Source organism: Choloepus didactylus, assembly GCF_015220235.1.
Source record: "Choloepus didactylus isolate mChoDid1 chromosome 23 unlocalized genomic scaffold, mChoDid1.pri SUPER_23_unloc1, whole genome shotgun sequence".
Taxonomy (NCBI): domain Eukaryota; kingdom Metazoa; phylum Chordata; class Mammalia; order Pilosa; family Megalonychidae; genus Choloepus; species Choloepus didactylus.
Window position 1 is genome coordinate 1,177,979 of NW_023637590.1, and position 18,906 is coordinate 1,196,884.

The 18,906-nt window shown below is 55.2% G+C and overlaps 1 protein-coding gene across 1 annotated transcript in view; it reads left to right on the forward strand.

Moving 5' to 3' along the window:
• Positions 1 to 5,024: 5,024 nt before the first annotated feature.
• BCR (BCR activator of RhoGEF and GTPase) overlaps positions 5,025 to 18,906 on the forward strand; it is a 141,061-nt gene continuing 127,179 nt past the window's right edge. Inside the window, exon 1 of the mRNA XM_037823508.1 lies at positions 5,025 to 6,425. Coding sequence (XP_037679436.1) covers positions 5,201 to 6,425 — 1,225 coding nt within the window. The 5' untranslated portion in view covers positions 5,025 to 5,200. The remainder of the gene's footprint in view (positions 6,426 to 18,906) is intronic.

Here is an 18,906-nt window from a genome sequence, read left to right on the forward strand (position 1 = left end):
GGCAGGGGATTCCAGGTCCGTGGGGGCTGGGGAGGGGACATGGCAACGCAGTGGCCCAGGGTGGGGAGGGACGAGAGACGGCTCGGCCTGGGGGGGCTTTCAGAAGAACACCCCAGCCCAGGGGAGGGGGCTCAGAGGGAGAAAGGGCGCTTGGAGAGTCACTGGGCCTGCACCCCGAGGCTTCGGGCCCCACCCTGAAAGGAGACACCCTCCCCCAGCTCCCAGGCTCCCCTGCCGTCTGCTGTGGCCTCCCTGTGTCACCTCCCAGATGTCCCGGCTTCCCCCAAGGGAGTGTGTTGGCAGGCTCAGTCACCTCCTTCCAGACAGCACAGAACTTTCTGGAAGTCGCCGCCCCGGCACCCACTAGCTTTCAGAGCCCCCCCCACCCCCCCACCCAGCCATCTGCCCAAGCTCCTGCCCGTTGTGGGGACAGAGGCGACTGCTGGGCTCCTGTCCCTTGGGCCTCCCTGTCTCCTTCCCACCACCCTGCATGGCTGGACCCAAATGCACCCCCTGTGTCCCCCCCTCAGCTGTGCAGTGGGCTCACCCCTTGCTGCAAGGCACGTCCCTGCAGCTGGCACAAAATCAGCCCTTTACTAGCGCCTGCCCTAAGCTTGGCTTGTGCCCAGAACCCCTGAGCTAAAAGTTCTCATTCAACTTAATAAAACAACGAGACCCCAGCTTCTGTGCCAGGTGCTGGGGAGACAGAGTAGCCGGCGGAGAGAGTGGGGTCTCTGTACCCGGTTTGGTGCAGAAGGAAGATGGTCTGATCAAGGATCACAGAACGGGATGGCAGGGGCGAGCTGAGGGGCTGTGGGGCTGCCAGGCAGGAGGTGCCCGTGTCCCAGGCCTGGGAGACCAAGGAGGCTTTGGCTGATGCATGAAGGAGAGGGGCCGTGGCACAGGCTCATGGTGACTCGCCCTGGTGGCTGTCACCATGGACCACAGCTGTGATGCACTGGGATTCTTTAATCCTCCCGGGGACCCCAGGAACTGGCGCTGAACCTCCTTTACAGAAGCAGCAGCTGAGGCTAAGTCAGCCCGGGAGAGCCAGGCTGAGGCCCAGAGAGGGTGAGACACCTGAGCATGGTCACACAGCAGGAAGGACCTAAAGGTCCTAGGCCCAGGCCCAGAAGGAAAGGCCCTTACCCTCCCTCATCCCAAACCCCTGGCCGGTGGCTCCAGCGAGGACCAGCTTGTCCCCGGGCTGGGGCCAGCAGGCCTGGCAGAGGTGCCCCAGCAGGATGCCATCCAGCTCAGCACCAGCGGGCATGGCCACCAAACAGCTATATTGATCGCCCCGGTTTTCTGATCTTGTCCAGAACTCCCTGGAGCTGTCAGGCCCTGGGTATGACAGTGACAGGTGATGGGTGACAGGTGCTTGGTCCCTCAAAGCAGGTGGGGATCGGGGTCCCGGCAGGGCAGGAGTAAGAAAAGGCTTTCAAGTCTACCTGGGGCAGCTCTGCAAAAGCAGAATGCCGTTTGTTTTCATGATTCCACATCTGATAACCCTGCCTGGTGGCACTGAGGTCAAGGGCACAGATCTGGGACTCAGGTGTGCTGGGCTATAGCCTGGGGCACTCCACCTATGGCTGTGTGACTTGGGGGAGGGAAAAAGTCACATCTAGGGAGCCCCCAGCCCCGGGGAAGGGGCTGAACGGGTGGGAGTGCGGATGCCGCGATGCACAAGAGCTGGGGCGTTGCACTAACCATCCGGGGATGAATTACGTCCCCCAAAACGCCATGTTCTTCAATGCAATCTTGTGGGGGCAGACGTATTAGTGTTGATTAGGTTGGAATCCTTTGATTGTTTCCATGGAGATGTGACTCAATCAACTGTGAATGAAACGTTTGATTGGATTATTTCTGAGATATGGATCCCACCCATTCAGAGTTGGTCTTGATTTCATCACTGGAGTCCTATAAAAGAGCTCGCAGACAGAAGGAGCTCAGAGCGGCTGAGAGCGACATTTTGGAGATGGCCCCTGAAAGCAGACTTTTGCTGATGCTTCGAAGATGCTAGCCTAGAATTTGCTCTGGAGAAGCCAAGAGAGAACAAAACACCCCAAGAATAACATTCTGAAGAACACACAGGAGCTGAGAGAGGAGCTGGGGCACAACCCAGGATCAGCAGATGCCAGCCACGTGCCTTCCCAGCTAACAGAGGTTTCCCGGACACCATTGGCCTTCCTTCGGTGAAGGTATACTCGTGCTGATGCTTTAATCTGGACATCTTCATGGCCTTCAGACTGTAAATTTGTAACCAAATAAACCCCCTTTATAAAAGTCAATCATTTCTGGCATATGATTTTGCATAACGGCAGCATTAGCAAACCGAACACCCTCTGTCCACTCAGCAGGGTGGAGAGGAAGTATAGTCTTTTCCTGGGGGTACAAAACCATTTCAAACTGGCACACCCCAAATGCAGCCAGTATCAGCTGAGCAGCGCTGGGGTGGGGTGGGGGGATTGGGGGGGGTCCCTGAAGAGAAAAACAGATGGAACTCTATATGCAGGGAGTTTAGATCTAGCCAGAGGCAGACACCAAATGGGGGGCTACAGGGCATTATGTGTGTTCGGGACCCCACATTTGCCCCAGAGTCTCTGGCTCTCAGTTGTGATAAGGACACTCGAGAAAGAAGAAGCCAGGGTGCCAATGCTGTCAGGGGAGGGACAGCCTGTGAGCACAGTGTCCTTGGGGCCAGAAGAGGCTGTCTCCTGGGGCAAGGTGGGGGAGAGAGCTGTTATCTCCACGTGTCCTTGGGCCCAGTAACAAGCCACTAGCTTTGCCAAAGAATGGAGCTTGCAAACCCAAATAAACCGTTTCAGAGCTTTTGCGATCAGTTTGCTTAGGTAGGAACTAGAGGGCGGAGTTGGGGCCTGGAAGCCAGAGAAAAGGACACCAAACGGAGAGAGGAAGCCGCCCCACTTCCAAAGCATCCCATCTTCCCCAGTCAGTTAAAGATAATGTCTCCAATGAGCCCCCAAATTCCTCTGGAAATCGAGGGGCTCCGGCTAGCCCACAAGGAAAGCAGCTTGTGCTTTTTGGGATTCTCTGCCGATGGCCAGGTTATGGGGTTTGGGAACCGGCTGTATATTTGCTGGGTAAGACAGTTGTTATTTTTTGTGAGCCGCTGTGTGTGCCAGACCCTGTAAGGTCAGGACTTCCTTTTTATGATTATTTATTGTTAAATTTTTTTATTTCACCACTTTCGTGTACCGTTCAGTGGTGTTAATTACAGTGTCGTACTGCCATTGCCACCATCCATGGCCAAAACTTTTCCATCACCCTAAACAGAGACTCTTGTACCCTTTAAGCAGGACTCCTCAATCCCTACCCCCACCCTGGCCCCTGGGGACCTGCCGTCTACTTTCTCTCTCTGTATGAATTTGCACGTCCTAGTTATTTCACGTTAAGAGGAATCATGCAATATCTGTCTTACCTCGCTCACCATGTCTTCAAGGTTCATTCGTTGTGTCACGCTTATCAGAACTCCATTCCTTTTTACAGCTGAATAGTATTCCACTGCAGGGCTAGACCACGTTTTGTTCATTCATTGGCTGATGGACACGTGGGTTGCTTCTGCCTTTTGGCAATTGTGCATGATGCCGCTGTGAACATTGGCGTGCAAATTTCTGTTCCAGTCCCTGCTATCAATTCTGGGTCTGCACCCAAAAGTGGGTTTGCCGGCTCCTAAGTCAGGGCTCCACTTGAGGCTCAGTTTCCTCACCTGCAAAATCGGCTGTGTACACGGGCCCAGCCCGTGGGGTGGCAGGGGCTGGGTCTGAGGGGGTGGCACTGTCCGGAGCACAACTGCGGAACACAGGGGAGGCCCACAGAGGGCAGCAGGGAGCTGCGCAAAGAGGACCCAGCCTGGAAGTCGGGCCCTGAGGGGTTCCCCACCATTCCCCCACCCGCCACTTATCCAGGCGTGTTGTATGTTTGCTTTGCACACGGCTCTGGCAACATTTGGCAAATGGACGCAAAGCTGAGGCCCAGAGACGGACAGGGAGGCCTCAAGGTCACACAGCCTGAGAGGGTTGGCTGAGGAGTTGTGGGGGGCTGGGGGGGAGGCTGCTCTGGGAGGCCCTGGAAAGGGGAGGAAGACGTGATCACCCCTCCCGTCCCCGCGGGGACAAAGTGGCCCTGCCAGGCAGGTATTGTTCTCATTTCCGTGCCCGGGAAACCCAGGCGCGGAGAGGGACGGGCAGGCAGGCACGGGGCCCAGATCTTGGGTTGCCAGACCCCGTCTTCCCTTCCACCTCCCCTGGCAGGCTCGATTCGGTGTTTGGAGCCAATCGGACTCCCCGAGATCTCTGGGGTACGATGAAGGGCTTTTGTTCCACTGCCCTCCCTGGGCTGTCCTGTGCTGTCTTTTGATCCACAGCCCCGCGGGGTCCCCGTTGGAGGGTCACTCCTCGGATCGGTTCCCTGGCGTGGATGGCCCGGCTTGGCCCTCCCGGCCTCTGGCTTGGGCCCCTCTGGGGGGCCCCGGTGCAATGGCCGGGCTGTGGGGACCGAAAGATCCAGGGTCCCTGCTCGGGGACCCGCAGACCCAGCCGGTCTGGCTGTCCTTTTTTGAGGGGGGTTGAGGGGTTGAGGGGTTAACCCCTGGACTGGGAAGTGGACGGCCGTATTCACCGCTGCCAGAGCCTCAGTTTCCCCCTGCGCGCAAGACCCGCGAGGGGTGGGGTGGGGGGGTGGTGCTCCAGGGCGCCCCGCACCGCCTCCCTGCGCCCCCGCGCGTGCGCCCGCGGCGCGGCCCCTTTAAGAGTCCCGCCCCACTCGGTCTGCCGCCCCCTCCCCCGGCCCTCCCCTTCCTGCGGCGCCCGGGTAGGGGCGGGGTGGGGGGGAGGTGGTGACAGCAGCGGCGACAGCAGCGGCCGCAGAGGGCCCGGCCGCCCCCCGCGCACAATAGCGGCGCGCACGGCCCCGCGCCCACCCCACCCCCCGCGCGCCCCCGCCGCGCGCCCCCGCCGCGCGCCCCCGCCGCGCGCCCCCGCGCGCCCCGCCCCGCCCCGGGAGCCGAGCCCGCCCCTCACCTGCCGCCCGGGAGGGGCGGGCATTGTTCGCCCGTCGCCACCGCCGCCGCCACCAGCGCGCGGGCCATGGGGGCCGCCGGGCGCCCCGGGCCGGGCCTGGCGAGGCCGCCGCCCTGCCGGCCCTGATCCGGGGCGCAGGTGACTGCCGGGGGCCCGCCATGGGGGACCCGGTGGGCTTCGCCGAGGCGTGGCGGGCGCAGTTCCCGGCCTCGGAGCCGCCGCGCATGGAGCTGCGCTCGGTGGGCGACATCGAGCGGGAGCTGGAGCGCTGCAAGGCCTCCATCCGGCGCCTGGAGCAGGAGGTGAACCAGGAGCGCTTCCGCATGATCTACCTGCAGACGCTGCTGGCCAAGGAGAAGAAGAGCTACGATCGCCAGCGCTGGGGCTTCCGGCGCGCCCCGCCGACCCCCGACGCCGCCGCCGCCGCCGAAGAGCCCGAGGCCCGGCCCGACGGGGAGGGCTTCCCGGGCCAGGCGCGGCCCGCGGGCGCCCGCAGGCCCGGGGCCGCCGAGCGCGAGGAGCGCGGGGAGCGCGGGGCGCCCTGCACCAGCGTGGCGGCGCTGCGCTCCAACTTCGAGAGGATCCGCCAGGGCCCCGGGGCCGCGGACGCGGACAAGCCCTTCTACGTGAACGTCGAGTTCCACCACGAGCGCGGCCTGGTGAAGGTCAACGACAAAGAGGTGTCGGAGCGCATCAGCTCCCTGGGCAGCCAGGCCATGCAGATGGAGCGCAAGAAGGCCCTGCAGGGCGCGGGGCCTCCCCCACCTCGGGCGCGCCCCTCCGAGGGCGGCTGCGGCCCGGACGGCGACTACGAGGACGCCGAGCTGAACCCGCGCTTCCTGAAGGACAATCTGATCCAGGCCAACGGCGGCAGCAGGCCCCCCTGGCCGCCCCTGGAGTACCAGCCCTACCAGAGCGTCTACGTCGGGGGCATGATGGTGGACGGGGAGGGCAAGGGCGCGCTGCAGCGCAGCCAGAGCGCGTCGGAGCAGGAGAGGCGCCTCACCTGGCCGCGCAGGTCCTACTCCCCCCGCAGCTTCGAGGACAGCGGGGGCGGCTACACCCCGGATTGCAGCTCCAACGAGAACCTCACGTCGAGCGAGGAGGACTTCTCCTCCGGCCAGTCCGGCCGCGTGTCCCCGAGCCCCACCACCTACCGCTTGTTCCGGGACAAGAGCCGCTCGCCGTCGCAGAACTCGCAGCAATCCTTCGACAGCAGCAGCCCCCCGACGCCCCAGTGCCCCAAGCGGCAGCGTCCGGGCCAGGTGGTGGTGTCCGAAGCCACCATCGTGGGCGTCCGCAAGACAGGGCAGATCTGGCCCAGCGACGGGGATGGCTTCTCGGGCAGGGGGCCCCTGGACGACACCTGCCACGGAGACGCAGGTGGGTGCCTTGTGCCACCTTGGGCGCGCAACCTGCCCTGGTGCTGGAAACCTGCCTCATCATTGAGGGACGGGGGAGAGAAAAAGGAAGGGGTGAGGGATTGGGTTGGGACTTTTTGAGTGATTTTCAAGTCCTTTGGTGGACAGAGAGGCCTCACACCCTCATCCTGCACCTGAACAAACTCCAATCCCCACCCCCACCCCCTGCCTCAGTTTCTCCCAAATGCAGATGCTTAGGATCTGGGGTGGGGTTGGGTTGAGAGAGAGCGGTGTGTGGGGTGGATCTGTGGCTCATTCTTTGGGTTCTGAAGTGTCGTGCTTCTTGTAAAACTACCACCCGTGAGTGGGGCCCAGCCTCTTGCCCTTTCGATCTCTCCAGACAATGAGACGACGATGTGAAGCTCGGGTCATTTCTGCCAAGTCTGGGGGACAGCTCTGTGTCTCGTGCATTCCCCTCCTCCCCCAATGTCACCATCCTGGAGGGCTATATGACACATTTGGGGAACCCAAGCCGTGCTAGCAGCCCCGCAGGATGCAGAGGTGTCAAGTTTGGTTGCCAGCCAGCAGTGTCCTCCACGGAGTGTGTCAGAGCAGGCGAAAGAAGAAGGAAGTGGGGTGGCAGGCAGCCCTGACTCGGTGAGCCACCATGCATCTGGGGGGGGTGACAGTTTTATTCCAGGGCTGAAGCCGAGCCACACCCGTTCCCGAGCTGCCTGGCTTTGATGGGCACCTTCTCCCTTCATTACTCACCCACAGACTTTTCTGCGCGTCTTGCCCCAGCTCCCTTTTCTGGCTCTTCCGTGGGCTTCTGCCTCCTTCCCTTCCCAGCCCTGCTGAGCTTACGTGGGGTTGCACCCGTCACTTACGTTGTTACAAATGCCATTAGACGTTTGGGGTATGGGGTTGGGACTAGGTTTTACGCCCTGGGTGCAGTTGGGGTAAGGAAAGGGTGGATGGGAATGGCATTTGGGGTGGGCGGGGGGCATTGGAAGCTGTTGGGAATCTCTGAGCCCCGTTGAGCAGATCTGGTTTTCTGTTCCATTGATTTTTCTTTTTCTGCTGACGGAGGCATGTGTGCTTTGTTTGTCAGAATCCTCTTGAAATCAGAGAAGCTGTTTCTGGGCTGTCTGGTGGCCTTTTTGTGATGAGCGGTCTTGTTCTTGGGACATCTGAGTCGCCCATTTTTGACTTGCAGCTGGGCCTGCTTGGATATGGGGCCTGGCCTGGGTGAATTCTCTCATTACCTGTTGTGAGGGTTGGGGTACAGAAGGCTATAGGATTTAGAAACCTGCTCTGCAGGCACATCTGGGTGTTTGGGGTCAAGGGGATTGCCCCGTGGTGACTGGGCATCAGCTTTGTCCAGCCAGCCGTCCACTGAGCGAGCCGGCTCGAACTCATCCTCAGCGCCGGGGTATGGGAGAACTTTCCTCAAAGAGAAAAAAATGAAAAGTTTTCAGGGAGAACTGCAATAGTCTGGTGCTGCTAGGGAATTCTGAGTTTTCCGGAAGTCGGGCCCAAAAGGATGGAACGTGTGTCCACAGGCCCCAACCCGGGTTGACACTCCCTGCCCAGTGCTCTCGGGGCCTGCCTGGATTCCAGTCCTGAGGACAAGCCTGTCCTCCCAGCCCAGGAGGCTCTCAGTAATTCACTGATGAATTAAAGGGCCAATTTCTAGATTCTTCTCTGGATCCTCAAGGTTTCCCACATTCTCTGGATCTTCCAAGTTTCCCACGTTCTGTGGCTCTTCAGGCTTTCCCACGTTCTCTCTCCTGTTAGGGTATAAAACTCTGGATTGTTTCTTCTTTCGGGGTCTTTAACCCCTGTGCCCAGCAGTCTTCTCTGATGGTGTGGCTGGCGGGAAGCAAGGATCCCATGTTGGCTCAGCCATCAGGCTCTGTCCCTGTTCTCACTGTTTACTGAGGCCCTTTAGATGGCCATGGAGCCTCCGGGCCACGGCTGCTTCTCTGAAAAGGAACAGTGAGGAAAATCGTGGTTGTGGGGAGGGGGGTGGGAGGCACCCTAATTTTCCACAGAGTTCCCACACTTCCCCCTCACGCACAGCTTTCCCTGTTATTAACACTTGGCATCTGTGTGGTCCCTGTGTTACAATCGACAGACCTGTAGTATCGTAATTAAATTATTTAAACTGCAGTCCAGAGTTTTCTTGAGCATTCCCTGTCCTCGGTGGGTTTTCACATCTCCCCAGGGTGGGGCTACCCGCTCACAGGGTGCAAGTGGTGAGCAGTAGGGCTGGGATTCCGGATTCCCTTCTGAAAGGCGGTGGTGGCCCTGTGGGGGGCTCTTTTTACCAGAAGTTGTCCCAGCCCTACCTCCATCTTGGGGGGGGGGGCTAGTCTTATCAGACAGCCGTGAGCCCCAGCTCTGTGCCAGTGCCTTCCCTTTGTCCCACCGAGGCTACGCAGAAGGGGAGAGCATGGTGCTTACCATTAGGGAGAGAAGGACACACACATCATTTATGGGTTCAGAAGAGAGCGAGATCAGGGAACCTTCCAGAAGTGGCAGCCTCAGAGAGGGACGTTGAGCAGTCAGCAGCAGCCCAGCGGCCAAGGGTGGCCAAGGTTGCCCGGATGTTCATTTCCGGGTCTCCCGTGGAGCCTGGCTCAGAGCCGTACATGCTGGAACGTTCCTCCCTTCTGTTGGGACTGGGAAATGGGGAGTTGGGAAGGGGAGCTGGCCGGGGGAGAGGTTTGTCAGCTGCATCTGCCTCTCTCTTCCTGCTTCAGTCCCTGAATCTCAACTTTATTTTCAGAAGCCGTTTGGTGAGTCCCTTCATGAGTGAGAAAGCCAGGAGGCCCGGGAGCCTTTACGCTTTTAGATCTGAGAAATTAGAAAAAAAATTGTATCATAGTAACCTATCTACAACCCCCAATTTCCCATTTTAGCCACTTTGACGTATACAGTTCAGTGGTGTTAATTACACTGATGGCGTTGTGCTTGGACCATCTGTGACCAAGAGATCCAAGGACTGATCTGAGTTTCCCACACTCCGTGCCCTCGGGGATCAGCCAGGAGGTGGGGACCCCAGAGCTGGCGCCACCCCAGGTTTTCAGGTTTTTATGGAGCAGCTTAATTTGCCCTTTGGAGTCTGGCTGGGTGTTGTTGCCAGGATGATGGCTGGTTTGTGTTTCCCTCAGATGACGGGGTGGGAAGGCGACTTGTTTGAGGGAGTAACCGGGGGCAGCGAACGGTCACCCAGGCCTGGCGTTGGCCCCATCGTGGTCCCTTTGAACCAGGGCCCGTGACCGCCTGTAGATCGAGCACAGACTCCTCTCCACGCACGGAGACAGAGTGGACACATTCGGGTGGAGTCCGAAATCACTTTAGTCATCAACAGGGTGGACATGGAATCTAGATCATATTTTACAAGGGTTCTGTGGCTCGGGGAGGACAGCTTTCTTGTTTGTGGGATAGAATGTTCTGATGGAATGGAACATTCTGGAACATTTCGCTAGAGAAGGAGCTTGGGGTGCTGTTGATTTGAGTGGGTCCCCAGGTACATGTTTTCCTAGTTACTCCCTGTTTCCGTTTGCTAAAGCTGCCGGAATGCAATATACCAGAAATGGGTTGAGTTTTACTGTGGGGATTTATTAGCTTAAAATGTACAGTTCTAAGGCCATGAAAATGTCCCAATTAAGGCATCAACGGGATGATCCCTGGAGTCTGAAGACAGGCTGTTGGCATCTGGAGCTTCTCTGTCCCATGGGAAGATACATGGCTGGTGTCTGCACGTCCTTCTCTCCTGGGTTTTGTTGCTTCTAGCTTTGGTTCCAGTGGCTTCTTCTCTGAGCTTCTCTGGATCCTCTGGGGTTTTTCTCTCTCGTTCTCGGCTTTTTCTGTCCTGTATCCTCTCATAAAGGACTCCGGTAAAGGGATTAAGAGCCACCTTGAATTGCATGGGTCACATCTCCATGGAAACAACCTAACCAAAAGGTCCCACCCACAACAGATCTACACTCACAGGAATGGATTAAAAGAACACGGTCTTTTCTGGGCTACAGAACAGCTTCAAACCAGCACACTTCCTATTACCAAATTTGTTGCCTCTGGTCTTCGATGGCCGTTTGCCCTTCCTTGGCTGAGCCTTTGGGGCCTGGAGAGCCTGTGTACGGCCTTCACCAAGACAACTTTTTAGTTTGGCAACCAGTAAGTTTTGAGTTTTGGACCATGGCTGCTGTTTGGGTCGGGGCTCACGGAGGGATGGGGTGGGTGAACTTGACTATGGGGATTCTTGGCCTGAACTCCCTCACCTGTCATCCTTAATAGGTGTGTTCTCTTTAGCTGGTGATGAAGCCAAGGGATCAGACTGGGTCATTGCCACGGTCTTTTTCATCTTTGATTTTTTTATTTAAAAAAATGTATCAGGGACACAACATTTTCGTATCTTCTTCATCCTGGATCATACCTTCCTTTTTCTCGACCAAGGCAACCGCCTCCCCCCATTCCGTCACTCAGAGATATTTATTGAGCACATATTACATGCCAGGAATGGCCTCCAGGAAAGTTCTCTCTTTCCTCCGTTCGAGGATCTGCAGAAAGGCTCCTTTCCAAAGTCTTTGTCCTTTGAAAGCTGGTGAGCAAAAGCAAAGTCTTCCTAACATCAAAGCGTCTCTCCCAAGCCGCGTGTCTGTTTTTAGCTGCACGTTTGCAGTGATTTCCTGTTCACCCCATGTCCGGCTTCCTTCTTTCGGAGGGTGAGAGTCCTGAACCCAGGGTAGAATCTCCTCCCCTTGGGCATTTCCAGAGGATTTGCCACCCGCTGACCCCTGGCTGGTGTTTGGCGGCGACGATGACGCAGCTCAGCTCGTGGCGTCCGTCTGGTTCTTGAGCATGTGTCATCCTAATCTCATCTAGTAACCGGCAGTGGGTTTTGGGGGGGCCTAATAATACAGCATCCCAGCGATGCAACGTGCCGGCTTTGGAGCTTATCCGGAAATTTATTTTTCCTTCTTTGCCGAGGTTCAGGGGTCCCCCAACTCCTCAGACCGAGGCCTCCTAACTGGCTGTTTCGGATTCTGGCTCTTGCAGCGGTGACTTTACAGAAAGGGCTGGGGACAGGGATGGAGGCTGATATGCAAGGCTTCTGGAAGGTTCCCAGATGCTCTCCCCGGGGACTGGGGCGGGTTCCCCAACTGTGTGGTAAACATGACTTTCCTGGAGGCTGGCTCGTGTGTTCTGGAACCATCCTTGTGAAGTGGCTGGAGGAAGATCATTATCAAAATTAGATGCCGTTGCCTGATGCCTTCGGAGACGTGCATGAAAGTGTCAGCCACCTGGGGATACCCTTCCCCAGTCATTTTGCAAATCTCCCAGAGAGAGAGATTCTGTGACTCCCGATAGCTCCTTCGGGGGCACTTTGCTACAGATCCCCCTGCAAGTCGTGTGGCCAGGGGTCCGAGAGAACAGATACATTGGAAGGAGGCTTCTAGGCTGTCTAAGTTTGCCCGAGCTGCTATGACAACTCACGCAGAACAGGATGGCTCAATGGAAATTTGTGGTCTGGTGGTTCTGGAGGCCGGACAACATCGAGGCGTCAGCAAGTCTTGATCTCGGCGTCTGGCACATTCTGTTGGTCACTTGCCTGTCATCTCGGTGTCCCTCGGTGGCTCGTCGATGCAGCTCTGCTTCTGTCGCACAGCTCTCTCTTTTCTCTGGTTTCTCCTAACAAACTGGCCACATCCACATTTCTCCTGCTTTGTAAGGATTTTGGCCTTATAGGTCTAAGTCTCATCTTACAGATCTCATTTATAGATCCTGATTTACAGATGCGTTCAGACCACAGCGAGTCTTTTCGGGCGGCATGACTCAGTCTGCCACCCCAGTTCATCCGGCTTTCTCATCCGACAGCTAAACAGGGGAGGGGTCTCGGTGACCTCTGACCTGACCTCTGTCCAGTGGGAGCGGGCGCTGGGAGGTGCAGAGGGGCAAGTCCGGGCTGGGAAGCTGTGGCGGAGATACACACCCCAGATACCCACTGTTGATGCAGGAGCTTTTGCAGACTGTCTTCCCTCCAGAGGACCCCTGAGCTGCCTTTTTTCCAAACTTTGGGATGCTGGGAGAGTAGGAAGGGATTTCCAGGGCAAGGAATGGGGGATCTGAGCGCAGTGCAGAGAACCAGCACCCAGCCACTCATGGGTGGGGTCCGTCCCTGTCCCAGCTGTCTGGGACCCCCTTGTGCACCCCCTTGTGCATTCATTGAACACCACTTAGCAGGACGTTTTAAAAGAAATGCATAATTCAGGAGATGCAGCGTGAACCCCAGGGGGGCCCTTTGTCCCCCCTCCCCAGTGCTTCTCTCCTACCTCCTGGGTCAGGGCCATTTCTTACAATTTAAAGACACAGGATGTATTTTTCTGCCTCGTGGCTCTTAAGTGAAAACCAGCTACTTCTCTGGAACTTGTCAGTCCAGGGAAATTGGGGCTTTGTAGGGGTGAGCCTGGGTGGGATGGCTTTGGCTCCCCCACTACTGCGAGACTTGGGGAGAGTGGTGGCCTGGGGAGCTAGGGGCTGAGGGAAGAGAGAGATTTCTGGATTTTTCTCCTGGAGCCGCCCAGGAGACAGAAGGCTTGTTTTCAGTCCATGTGGAGGAAGTCAAAACCACAGGCTTTCTTATTTTAATAGGAAACCAGGGAGGGGAGCTGGGTGGCTCTGAAAGGTAAATAAGACTGGGGCATTTCCAGAAGCTTTATGGGCACATTTCCAAGGGCTTTGCAGACCAGAGGGTGTTGCCGTTATGCTCTGTGGGAAGGAGACTGGGCAGCTGGGCCTGGAGGGACGTGGCATCCCCTGGGAGCTGGGGGCCCAGCCTCCAGGGATGAGAAGGGCAGTGGGGCCCACGATGGGCTAACGGGTGCTGGGGAGGGTCCCCACGACTCCGAGCCCACCCGTGGGGACCTCTGCCATCTGCTGTCCCCAGATACCCCTGGCCCCACCTGCTGAGGGGCTGTGACAACGCAGCCTTCTGCAAAGCAGGGAGCTCTTTCCGACCCCCTCTCTCTTTCCGAAAGCTCCAGAAAAATAGGCCTTTGCCTGGAAATTTAATGGGGGTTCCAGCTTCCCTCCTTCTTGGGTGAAATTGGGCAGCCGAGCCTACGGCCTGTTTCCCCCATCTTCACCCCCAGTCCCCTGCCCTCCACGCAAGGAGAGAGCTGTGACTTATTAACAGCCTTCTCGAGACATCATTCACATTCCATTTTAGTGGACACTTCCATCCTCTTTCAGGATACCCACAGTTAAAAAAGCTCTCCTTTTCAAAATCCGTGGCGGTGGCAGGAAGACGAGCCACCAAGCCGAGGGCTCTTAGCTCCCTTGAGCCATCTGCAGGCTCCGCCAAACCTGCCACCGTGGTCCCTTCTCTCTCCCTCGTCTTCCATGTTTTATTTTAAGAGGCAGAGTTGACAGGAGGACATTGATCTGTTCTTTGGAAGGGGTTTGAGGAGATAGGAGGATGGCTCGGACGCAGCCTTTAATTCCATTGTGAGCTCCCTGCAGGCCAAGGTGGGAAGGGAGGATGGAAAGCCTCGTATCTGTCGGGTTTCTTAGGGGGAAAGGGGTTGAGGGTCTTTCAGGTAGAGGAATGACAGCTCAGAGGCTCGGAAGTATTCGGGTATGTTCAGAAAATAGCAGAATCTGTTTGGTTGGAGGCTTGGCATAAAATATGGGTGACAGGGGAGGCAAGGGTGGGGAGGAGGCTTACAGGATCCAGAAGCCCAGCTGGGGATGTGGTGATTTTGTCAAGGGCAATGGGGAGCCACTGAAGGTTGTTGAGCAGGGGAGGGGACGCCTTGGGAGGTGGATTTGGCAGGACGCAGGAGATGGCCTGGAGGAGGGGGTGCTTGGAGTTATAGTCTTGGGGGGGAGGTGGAAGGGGAAGATGGAGGGTGAGGAACAAGACTGCGTGTCCCCAAGGAGGAGATGATGGGGGGCTCCGAAGACGTGACAGAAGTGTGCGTTGGTTCTTTTTTGTTTTTTTAACTTAAACTTTTAATTTTGAAATGATTTCAAATGTACAGGATGGTTGCAGAAATAATACAGAAGCCATACAGAAGATTCCAACGTACCCCAGCCCATCCACTCCAGACACCCAGATCCGTTTTGTGGGTGCGGTTCTCTTGGGAAGGAGGAGTCACGTGTGCTTAGCGTGTACACAGGTGTGTGTGCACGTAGCTGCACGTCTGGTAGCTGGTGGTTCACGCCAGGGTCTGGTGGGGTAGGGAGGTGTGGACCCCAGAAAAAAACGGGTTCTTAACCCCTTCCTGTGGGGTGTGAACCTGTCGTCAATAGGACCTTTTGAAGATAGTTTTTTTTTAGTTCAGGTGTGGCCAGGTGAGTGGGGTGGGCCTTAAATCCTGTTTCTGGGAGCTTCGTGAAGACAAAGCCATGAACAGAAGCTGCAGGTCAAGGGAGTGGCGAGGACACCGCTGGGTGACGGGAAAGCCAAGGAACCCCCAGAGATTGCCGGGCAGCCAGAATGCTGCCCGACCCCAGCGGGGGGAAGCCAACCTCCAGCCCCAAAACCGTGAACCCAAAATTTCTCTTGTTAGGCCACCCCATGGTGTGGTATTTGTTGCCGCCGCTGGGAAACTGAGTCAGGAGGTGAGGGAGGGGCAAGACACTTAGGAGGGGAGAGCGTGAAGGTGGCAGGTTTAGGGGGGATGGGGGATTCCTGAGAGCAGGTCATGAGGGGAGGTCCACAGTGTTGCTGCTTTGGGGTGAGGGGACCCCAGGGGAGCTGTCCATGGGGCTGGTGGCTGAGGATGGGCTGGAGAGGAAAGCAGGGAGCTGGGGTGTCAGATATGGGTTGTAGGCTCTGAAGGGGGACCTGGGACAGGGGTCCGGTGAAGGCCGGTGGCCTGGCCAGGCCGAGTCCCCCAAGGCAGCCTCATGGGACACCCTGCTAGGGAGACCCGTATTGGATACCGTGTCCTGGGAGCCTTGGCCTTGCAGAATACCAGTTGCTAATAATAAAAATAAGTTTGGCGTCCTGTCCGCTGGCGTCTGTCCAGTGCCCAGATGGGGTGAGTCTGGCAGGCTTCTCTCTGAGGCAGAGCGAGCCTCAAGGAAGGGACGGGCGGAACGTGACGGAACCTTCCGGAAGGGCCCGAGATACGGAAACTTCCGGAAGGGCCCTTCTCGGTGTCCCACTTCGCCAATCCCCGTGAGCCCAGGGTCTGCAGTCTTGGGGTCCAGGAAGTCTGGCCGGGCGTCGCCAAGGTGAACGGGTTGAGATGTGGCCATGCACATTTCCCAAAAACGAGGATATTCGCTTATATAACCACTTTAAATGCAGTTGACGGATCAACTTCAAGAAATTTAACGTTGATATAAAGCTTACGGCCTAGATTCCAATTTCTTCACATGTCCCAGTACTGCCCCTTTGAGCCTTTTTTTACCCCCTTTGCTAGATCCAATCCAGGATCATGTATTGTGCATGTATTTAATTGTCATTGCCTCTTTATTTTTAATTATGGGAACATATATATAACATAAACTTTCCCATCCCTTGCAAGCACAACATTCGGTAGAATTAATCATGATATTGCATTACCTTCACCACGTTCCATTACCAGAAATAGAAATCCTACACACATTCTGCATTAACCCTCCCCCTGGCAACCTGTATTCTAGATTCTGACTCTATGAGCTTATATATTCTGTGATGTTTTCTTTATAGTTACCACGGGGCTTAAACTTAACATCCTAAATCTGTAACAGTCTTGCTGGCTTTGATAATGACTGAACTTCAGTATTACACACAAACCGTGTTCCTAAACCCCTCCGTCCCTCCAACTTTATGTAGTTCTTGTTACAAACTCATTATGACTCTAAAACCACTGATTTCTCATTACATTTTGTGCATTTACCTTTTAGATCCTGTAGGAAGGAAAAAGCAGAGTTACAAGCCAAAACTACAGAAGTACTGGCATTTATTTTCACTCATGTCATTACCCTCACTGGAGGTATTTATTTCTTCGTGTGGCTTCGGTGTATTTTCTATCTCCTTTTCTCTCCACTTGCAGAATCCCTTTAGCATCTCTTATAGGGCTGGTCTAGTGGTGACAAACTCCCTCGGCTTTTGGTTGTCTACGAATGTCTTAATCCCTTCCTCATTTTTGAAGACAGTTTTGCCAGATATAGAATTCTCAGGTGGCAGTTTTTTCTTTTTTGTTTTCAGTACTTCAAATACGTCGTCCCCGTGCCTTCTTGCCTTCCTGGATTCCTACGAGAAATCGGGACTTAATCTTCTTGAGGCTTCCTTTTAAATGATAAATTGCTTCTCTCTTGCAGCTTCCAGAATTCTTTCTTCATCTTTGGCATTAGGAAGTTTGATTGTAATATGCCTTGGTGCAGCTCTATTTGGGTTTATCTTGTTTGGCGTTTGTTGAGCATCTTGCGTGTGTATATTCATGTCCTTCGTTAAATTTTGGAAAATTTCAGACATTATTTCTTTGAATATTCCTTCTGCCCCCTTCTCTCTTTCTTCTCCTTCTGGGACTCCCACAATGCATATAGGGTGCGTTTGATGTTGTCCAACAGGTTCCTCGGGCTCGGTTCACTTTACTTCATTCTTTCTTCTTTCTGCTCCTCGGACTGGATGATTTGAACTGTCTGATCTTCAAGTTCTCTTCTTCTTCCAGCTCCAATCTGCTGTTGAACCCCTCTAGGGAATTCTAAATATCTATGGACGTGGTCTTCAGCTTTCTTTGGTTCTTGTTTCGGTGTGTGCAAGCTGCCAAAATGCAATACACCAGACGTGGATTGGCTTTTACGAAGGGAATTTATTAAGTTGCAAGTTATAGTTCTAAGGCCGTGAAAATGTGCAAATTAAGGCATCAACAGGACGATACCTTCTCTGAAGAGAGGCCACTGGCATCTGGGGTTCCTCTGTCACGTGGGAAGGCACACAGCCAGCATCTGCTGGTCCTTTCCTTCTGACTTTTGTTGCTCTCAGCTCCTCGTTCCAGTGGCTTTCTCTCTGAGCATCTGTGGGTCCCTCTTAGCATCTCTGGGTCTTTTCTCTGTCAGCTCTCTCCAAATGTCTCTGCCTTTTATCCTCATAGAGGACTCCAGTAAAGGATCAAGACGCACCTTGAATGGGGTGGGTCACATCTCAGTTGAAACAGCCTAACCAAAAGGTCCCACCCACACTAGGTCTGTACCCACAGGGATGGATTAAAAGAACATGGCGTTTTCTGGGGTACATAGCAGTTCCAAACTACCACAGTTCTTTTTCATAATTTCCATCTTTCTATTGATACTCTCTTCGTCTATCATTTTCCTGATTTCCTTTAGTTCTTTGTCTGAGTTTTCCTTTAGCTCTTTGAGCATCTTTAGGACTATTTTTTCTTTTTTAAGTCTTTGTCCAGGATGTCCCAGGTCTTGTACTTCTCACTGATAGTTTCTAATACTTTAATCTTCTCCTTTGCCTTAGCTGTCACTTACTGTTTCTTTGTAAGTATCGTAATTTTTGGTTGAAACCTGGTCATTTTGATATTTTAGTGAGTTATCACTGGAATGTAGGCTGAAGTCTCTGTTCCTTAACCTCATACCCAGCTAGTGTAGTGACAGAATTAACAACAACAACAACAACAAAAAATAAAAAAAGAAATCACTTTCCCAGTCTTTGCAGATTGACCTGTACTAGTGCTCTCCTTCAGGGCTTGTCCATACAATGAGTTTAGAGAATAGCTCGAGGGCAAAGCATAGGAGCCTCTCTGTTCCTTTCTGCACTTGCATCTTGTCCTAAGACATGCATGTGTGGCCCTAGGAATTCCCCCATTTGCATGGTTCTGAATGTCCCCTCTTCCCTAGAGAAGTTTCCTCTTGGTCCCAGGCACTGCCCTGTGTGTCCTACAGCCAGCAATCCCTTGCTCCGGGCAGCACAACTTGAGCACTTTCCCACAGCGTTCTGTAGGAGAGCTCCCTGAGCTGCCTTCTACCTGCTTGGCAAGTTCTGGGATGGCGAGTCCCTCAGGCCATGCAGACAGACGGGGCCAGACATACCTGCTCCTGGAGTGTGCCGGAGGGCCACTCCGCTCCTCCCAGAACCGAGACCAGGATCCACACTGGGAGCACGGGCAGCTCTGTGCCGAGCTGGTGGGGGGGTTGGGAAGGGGCCAGCCAGTGCACCACGAGATCCTCCTGCTTTTTAAGCGGTTTTTGATCTTGATTTGGTGCTCCCTCTGTTACTGCAGTCCTTTGACTGTTATCTAGAGCTTTGAGAAATGTGTTTGCATTAGTTCTTGCCGGTTGTTCAAAGCATCTGCTGAGGGAAAGCCCTGATGCTCTCCCACCCCCAGCTTCTTTTTATTGAATTTTATGTAAGGGCCTGACGGGAAGGACCGTAAACAAGTCCTCAGACTTCAGAGGCTCCTGTCGTGCAGAGGCAGGACTTGCTGGTGGGGAACATCCTTGGGTTTGCCAGCCTGATGGTGTGGGTTTCAGAAACCCACGCCAGCTCCATG